Source organism: Lates calcarifer, unplaced genomic scaffold (genome assembly GCF_001640805.2).
Source record: "Lates calcarifer isolate ASB-BC8 unplaced genomic scaffold, TLL_Latcal_v3 _unitig_4647_quiver_2333, whole genome shotgun sequence".
Taxonomy (NCBI): Eukaryota; Metazoa; Chordata; class Actinopteri; family Centropomidae; genus Lates; species Lates calcarifer.
The window spans coordinates 8,981-16,655 of record NW_026117024.1 but is presented as its reverse complement, the minus strand read 5'-3'; the positions used below and the strand labels follow the sequence as shown (position 1 = coordinate 16,655).

The following is a 7,675-nucleotide window of genomic DNA, read 5'->3' as shown; positions in this document are numbered from 1 at the left end:
TCTACCAAATGACAAAAAATCTGAGTGTTGTGATAAAAAATAAATATCATAAAAAGTAGAGGTCAAAGAGGGAGGTGTAGGTTTTTATTAAGCGTGTTCTTATATTTAAAAATGTGGAAAGGACACATGCAGGGGGGAAATGTTTTTTACTTGATGAAAATCCATGTTCAATTTTTAGAAACATCTTTTTCTATTGAAAGAGTTTTAATCATATACAATGGAGGATTAAACATTTTTACATGGGGTTTGGGTAGATAGGGAAAAGAGAGTTAAAATATACTCGTGTGTCTGCAAATCAGTAATTTCGCTGTAGTTAGGCACTGACTTTCATTCCCATTCAGACAGTGGCATACTGCAAAAGCAGCATATGGCCACAAAAGTTGCAGGTGAGAGGGCTCTCGCATAGACAAATCACACAATGAAGTGCTGGTACAGCTCTATGAGAAGAAGAAGAAAAGTCCATTTTCAGGTTAAGAAGAGCATACCTTTCTTTCTTTCTTTCTTTCTTTCTTTTTTTTTTTTGCACATTCAGAGGTTTACTCTGTGTAAGGCCTTTAACCCTCATAACACCTCATCTATGCATCCATTTACACAGGATTCTTTCAAGTGAAGAGAGATGTGCATGAATTTCAGAGCATTTCTCTCCTTTTCATGTTTATATACCAGGTAGCACAGCCAGAGCTGAGTTAGTGAAGGAAAAACAAAAACAAAACAACACAAACAAACAAAAAAAGACCACATGTTGAATGTCTTTTTCAATGTGAATCTCTGCATTTTAGATTTGCTTATGTTTTGTAGCTTTTAAGTAGAACTCTGTACTGTGATATCAGTTGTCCATGGGAGCGAGAACAGGGCTCATTTTGCCCTATCAGAGAATGAACTATAGTAGCGACCTCAGGCCAAATCCTCTCTTTTCGTGCTGTACAAACAGGCGTCCGGGCGATAAAGATCATGCACCATCAGCACAAAGTATTGTTGGAGGCGAGACAATAAAAGAAACTGCACTCATCAATGAAAACAAGCATCCTTGACCTGGCTGTGAAAAAATCGTTCTACTTGATTTTATGCGACCATATTAGGTCCTCAACCCGCAAAGAAAAACACAATAGTTTGTGACATGCTTTCAAATTCAGAGAGAAACAAACAACTAGGGGCAACTCCCCCTGTACATAATGCCCTATCTCATGTCTAATAATGTACATAATGTGCAGAACAGCCTGTTTTTAGTTATTTCACTGTCTAGAGGAATCACCCAAGGTCTAATTGTGATTACAAGACTGGTTTAATCTCACAAACCCAATAAAGACAGAAAATGCCCATGCTGTGGTATTGTGCATCTATCTGAGTAAAGAAGATGAATTTCTTTGCAAATCATTAGCAAGTATTTTAATACAAAGTGCATTAAGCCTTAAAGTATGCCTTAGGTTTATCACGAATCTGCCTCTCATATTCTCTGGGCTTTGTTTATTCAACAGCTGTCACTGTATGATTTCCTGTGCCTTATCCGTAAATCTATGTTCTCAAATGTTGTAAGATTGTAGCAAGTGCTTATATCGCTCTGGGACCTATGTGAACTTGATGTTTTATTTGCTTTTTTTTTTTTTTTAATATCCGAGTTTCGTTTCTGTACGCAGCCCCTTAGCACGCACACACACACACACCCTTCCACCACCCACGCACATAGACACGTCTCTATTTGCAGCTTAACATGTATTAACATGAAAATTTAATGATGTTTAAGAAGACATTAGTGCATAAAGTTGCATTTTTGCAGGCATGAACACACACATACGGTGCAAGCTTATCCTCATAAAACACACACACACACACACACACACCACACACACACACACAACACAGTGTTGGTCTTGGGGGTATGATCAAACGGCTATAGAGAAACTCTGAAAGAGAAGGCAGCTTTGACCCATTTGTGACCCCCAGCCATCCCTTTGCCTCCCATAATCTAATGCTGTGGAATATGAATTAAAGAGCGCCTTCAATGAATCACCAAAGTTTTGAATACTTTAACATTTAACCAGTGTCTCAATCAAAGCATGATACTGGTCCTTGTGTACATCGATATGACTGGTAAACGTATGACTTTTTGTATTTTAAGAATGTTGCATCGCCTGTATGTTTGTAAGAAGACAAGATTAATCTTTGGAAAGAAAAAAAATCGTTTTTACTAACTTGTAGTCTTCTTTGCTGATAGATGTGTGGCAGTATCTTCTTTTGGAATGTGAACCAACGCAATAAAAAGTCACACGTGGTCTAGAAGTCTTGTGTCAGTGTTTCTCTGCAAGACACGCACCCAGAAATACACACACAACTAAACACCACAATGTACAAACAGACACACACCCATTCACAAAACAAGCTATGGCACTGAACTCAACTCAGGGTAAAAAAAATTTAAAAAGCTGGTAAAGGTTGGACTAATTTTAACTTCTTTATATATGCTGGGTAGTTTGTGAGTCTTATTTAAACTGTTATAATACATCATAATTTATTTGATTATTATATTTTCCATTATTATTCTGGATCTGGCAAAGTACTATTGACTTCAGTTAATTTAGGTGGAGTAATGCGCCTAATTATCATCACTACTGATTCTTGATCAGTTAGATTTTATATCTCCAGAAATGTCTGTCAAAGGTCTAAGACACAGGAAACAGGAAACCTCAGTCATATCTGTGGGCAATAAATGTGCATATTACCCAATATGTGATTGTTGGACTGAGGGAGGCAACATCAACACGCACGCGGGTGTGTACTCAGTTTCATGAAATATGTTTGGTAACAACAGGATGTGTAGAAAACATAGGGAACATTCAAGTATTAAATCTCCACTAAGGGGCAGTATTGTAAAAGGTATTTTTTATTCCTGCACCACATGGCTTTTCTGTCTTTGTTTAGAGACATGTTTAAGATTAAACAGTGCAGAACACAGGGACAAAGTTTGTATCGATTTGAGAAGGCTGGATCAATGTGGTATTATATTATATTATAATATTTATATTATATGTAATTCTGAGATTCAGCATTCATAATAACATTTTTTTCTTTTTTCTTTTAGCCAAGAAAGAATGCCTAAACCCTCAAGGTAAGAGTCATTGGTCTAAAAAGCCAAATTTAGACCATAACATCATGGTTGGGAAAGCCCCAGATGAAGCAGACCAACCTGTCTGAGGATGATGGGGTTTTGGAACTATGATGCATTAGGATTTGTGCTAAAACACCTAATGGGTGGGGGGTGGGGGATTATGTGTTGCCATAGCAGTACTGGGCTGTCAGCTACAACTATGCACCAAGACAGACAGACAATGGAACCACTGTACAGTCTACCAGATAATGCTGCCTTTGTCTACATGCAAAGATGCACTCATATTTCATTTTCATTCCATAAGGGCGGATGTGACATATCTCAAATTCAAATGCAAATCAAACCAAGCATTTTCATTTTCGAGGAACACAGAGTCATTGCAAAGAAGATACAAGGTCCATTCTATTTTCCATCATAGGATATTTTTGTACATTTTCAAACATGAAAAGAAAATGACAACAGTTAATGTGATCTGAGGCCTCTCGCGCTCTTGAGGTCATATGAACAGTGTCAGACAAAAATCTCTGCAACAAATGTATTCAGCAAAGATCTTCAGTAAAGGCTCACAACCGGTTCTGCAACTTTTAAGAGATGGTAACCTCTCTTGTGCAGCCACAGGACACCAAAGTACATCTAAATATTCACTTCCTGTGTGGAAACAGTTTCTGCTGTGGGTGTGGGGGCCTGACCAGTTTGAACTTGAATACACTGTCATAAACAGAGATGTAAGATACTACTATTACTCTTAAATATATCTATATTTTTGTCAGTTGTTAGCCTAGTAACATTAAATTAAAGCTGTGGTTTACAGTTAAGGAACTTAGAACGAGAAAACGAGACAAACAGCACAGATACTCACCACCGGTAAGTAGGTATAGTTCCTATATTTTTCACATGACATGATCTGGAAGATTCTTAGTGGCATTTTTATTCATGAGTCAACAGTCATATGTTTTGTCGATCTTTTTACATATCTTGTGTTTTTCTTTCTTTTTGTTAATGCCTTGTTGGCCAGGGCACTCTTTACTTTAATCTCAGTAGGGATCTTGTGCTTAAATAAGTTTAGTAAAAATAAAACATTTGGGGATAGGATCACTCACAACTATCAAACTCTATTTTCTGATTAATTATGTTATAAACCCATATAGGCATAATGTTTACAGTAAAACTTTGTTTGTCTTTGTTTCAAGGTGCAATGGAATATCTCTCTAGATATTTGAGCACCAACAAGGCAACATCTCTGATATGTTGTGTGTTCTGGATTTTCTCACCGGCAGGTAAAATGAATTTACAATACCAATACTCTGACAATGACATTTTGGGAAATATGGTTATTTACTTTTCTCTATGAACAAAATAGTTGTTTTTAAACCTCAGTTGTTGTTCTGTATCCAACAAATGAGATATAAAGGTTCACTGGTGAGCTTATGAAGAGCACGGCTCACCGTTTCTCCGTTTCCAGTCTTCTTGCTGAGTTAAGATAACTAGCTGCCATCGGTGGCTTCATACTTACCAAGCACGTAACAGCAGTATTGATCTTCTGGTCTAACTCTCAGCAAGAAAGCAAACTGATATAGTTCCCAAAATGTCAAACTGCTCCTTTAACTGTACTGCAAGAAAATTGTGACAACATGGTTGTTGTGCAAAATTAAATCTACCATTTGAACTTTTCCTCTTAGAAGGGGACATCATCTCAGAGGTGGCTGGCAGCAGTGTGAGCATGCACTGTAACAACAATTCAATCAACACACTCCAACAGCTGACATGGAGACTAAATGGAGTTACTCTGATCAGCTTTAAACCACCAACTGAAACATACGTCAATGAAAAAGCTAACAGCCTTAACATAAACATGTCTAAGTCAGAGAGCCAACTGTACGCACTGATCATAGAGAGTCTCCAGGAGTCTCATATAGGAAACTACACCTGCGACACAGCTACGGAAACTGGAACATGGAAACAGACCTGGGAGCTGATTGTAATTACAGGTGTGCTTACCATATTAGAAGATTAAGATTAGACTTAACATAAACAACGTGTGTGGCAACAGCAAACAGAATCTTTGAGGGCAGTTTATACAATACACATTTTAGATCTCTAGTCACTAAAACCCCAGAGGAGCCTGCTTAAACATAATGTTGGTTTAAAATTAAGTTAAAATATTACATATAACTAAACATAATACTATAATGGAGTACAGTGTTAGTGCTCAGGGTATTTTGAGAGTCCACAGGACATGAGAGTACTTCCTTTATGAAAGTCATCTTTTGTGCACAAAACTTAAACTCGTGTTACAAGTGTGGCACAGGTTACAAACATCTCTTTTTTCCCCTCCCAGAGCACAAAGAGACTGAAAACTGGAATAAGCTGATGATTATTGTGTCAGTTATTGTTCCTTGCACATGTTGCCTGATCTTTATATTTGCTTTGACCATTCTGCGAAGAGTTTACAATCGGCGTGCGAGGTAAGCTGCTGTGCTTCCTGTCATTGTGTGACCACATGCTCATTCAGATGTTTGGCTAATGGCATTACGCTGTCACTCTCCTTTACAGAAACAGCAGTCAGGCTCCCACTGCAGAAATGGTAAGTACAAAAATGATCATCTCTTAGATTTCTCAACTTGGAACATACCAACAAAGTCAAGTAAAATCTATTTCTATCTGGATATGCTCTGCGACTGAGACTGAGCTCAATCTGAGCCGACTGTACAAAGTGTGAGCTGTGATGTCAAGTGATCCATTTTTGCTCTTTTCCTGTTTTTTCAATGTCAGGAGGAAACAGAGGATATTTATGAGAATTGCCTGGAAACTAATCGTAGTCGACAGCACAGACATTGTCAGCCTCATCACTACAAGCCCAGAGCTTTTTGATATTACGTGCAATCCAGAAATCCAGAAAGGGAAGGAGACTGCAAAAAGGACGGGGGGGGCTGGAGGTACATGGCAAATGAGCACTGCAACTACAACCAAAGAAAACCTTACTTATATTATGAAAACTTTTAATCTCTGCTTTCTTAAGACATATACTATATGTAATGAAGAGCATAATCATTGCTTAAAAGCTGCATCACCTAATAAAGTTGTTATGGTAAATGTGTTAGCAGTTTCCTATTCAAACATTTTTTACTGAGCTGAGATGACCTGTAGAATCAGGTGATAGTTCCCTGTGGATTTTTTTAAATAAAACTCTTTGGAATGTGGAATGTGTTGACACAGAACAGTTTTGTAACAGAAGAGTTACAGAGGGAAAACCAAACAGTGGAAGCAGCTTTTTCCATTTTTCATTCTACTGGCATAAGCTTTTATATGGAAGCTGCAAGGGTTGATGGAAAACAGAGCACCTGTATCAGTTGTTAGGTGAAGGTAACCATAAACCACTCAGGAAAACCACAGTATTTGGCATTTCATGGGTCTCATCTGAATAAACTGCAGCAATGCAGGTGGCTGTGATGTTAGTAGCAACTGAACTTATCTGACATGTTATTTTTTACTTGAGGTTACTGCAGGCGAATGTAAAATGTCATTTCTTTGTTATTTCTTATAAGTAAGTATAATTTGAATGAAATTCAGTTATAAAATATCAAACAGTAGAGAGTATCCTGTTGCTGTAAGTAACCATAGTGAATACAAAACACAGAAAACTGTTTTTAAAAAATGAATGGTAAGGACGCTTCAAAGAAAAGAGATAAGTGAGGACTGGCTGAGGTTCAGTATATTCAGTTGAGCTCAGATTCTTAATGAATTAATAAATAATAGCAATGGTGGTTAAATTTCATGGGGTATTTAGTAATTTAGTATTACACAGACGACACAATTATTATTTTTTTTTTAATTAAAAAAACTGTTGAAATCATATCTCAGCCTCTGCTGCAAAATGTGTCCAATGCAGCAGGTGAGATACCTAAGAAATCTGAGCCAACTCAGCCTGTTTGGACAGGAACTCTCATTAAGAAAAATGTGAACCTAACATTCAAAATGGTGCGAGTTGAACAGTGTGACGGGTACTTTCCTACTCCCAAATCAGTTTTTGGCTGATTTAACTTTTGCAGAGTTACACCCGAGTGTAGTCATTCTTTCTTATGCAACAAGATAGTAGACTGGCCTTGTGATGGCTGCTGTTTTCACCCACATGATAGTGGCTAATCCAGAGCACTCTGGTCTGTGCTGAATTTTTTTTTCCATAGTGTGGTGTGTATTTTTGTTCAGTTGGTTAAATACATACTGCAGGGCTGAAATACTGCAGCTGTCAAGCATGGGTGTGTGTGTAAAGTACACACTGCAGGCCTAAATACAGAAATACTTGAGTTCAGTGAGCCTGAGGCATTTTTAATATTTTTCTTTTAATCACAATAAATTGTAAGGTAAAGGCTACATTAGTCTAGTCAACAGAAGATAATTTAAAACAAGCAATGAAAAAGCTAAAAATGAGAAGGCACACAAAAGTCATAAAAAAAAATCAACAGTGTGAGAAATATAGCATTAATTAGGGTTGTTCTATTCTAAAACCTAAATGAAAATGAATGACTGACACCCTATCCATTAATGATTTAAGGCTGTGTAAGAAGATTATTA

At 37.3% G+C, this 7,675-nt stretch overlaps 1 protein-coding gene across 2 annotated transcripts; it reads left to right on the top strand.

Annotated features, from left to right (window-relative positions):
- The first annotated feature begins 3,781 nt into the window (after window positions 1–3,781).
- LOC108901548 (uncharacterized) lies at window positions 3,782–6,306 on the top strand. 2 transcript variants are annotated; one of them, XM_018703063.2, is made up of 6 exons: window positions 3,782–3,828; window positions 3,915–3,967; window positions 4,294–4,380; window positions 4,783–5,091; window positions 5,657–5,687; window positions 5,876–6,306. In XM_018703063.2, exons 3-6 carry the CDS (start codon window positions 4,299–4,301, stop codon window positions 6,231–6,233), a joined length of 780 nt encoding a protein of 259 aa, XP_018558579.1. In that variant the 5' UTR covers window positions 3,782–3,828; window positions 3,915–3,967; window positions 4,294–4,298; the 3' UTR covers window positions 6,234–6,306. The 2 variants fall into 2 exon arrangements, with proteins under 2 accessions (XP_018558579.1, XP_018558580.1); XM_018703064.2 differs by adding an exon at window positions 5,442–5,568 and having other exon boundaries at window positions 3,788–3,967.
- The last annotated feature ends 1,369 nt before the right edge of the window (window positions 6,307–7,675 follow it).

Coding starts and splice junctions, on each gene's coding strand:
- LOC108901548 (XM_018703063.2), top strand. CDS start 4,299: ATGGAATATCTCTCTAGATATTTGAGCACCAACAAGGCAACATCTCTG. Junction 4,381..4,782: donor CTGGATTTTCTCACCGGCAG/GTAAAATGAATT, acceptor TTTTCCTCTTAG/AAGGGGACATCATCTCAGAG. Junction 5,092..5,656: donor GGAGCTGATTGTAATTACAG/GTGTGCTTACCA, acceptor TCTCCTTTACAG/AAACAGCAGTCAGGCTCCCA.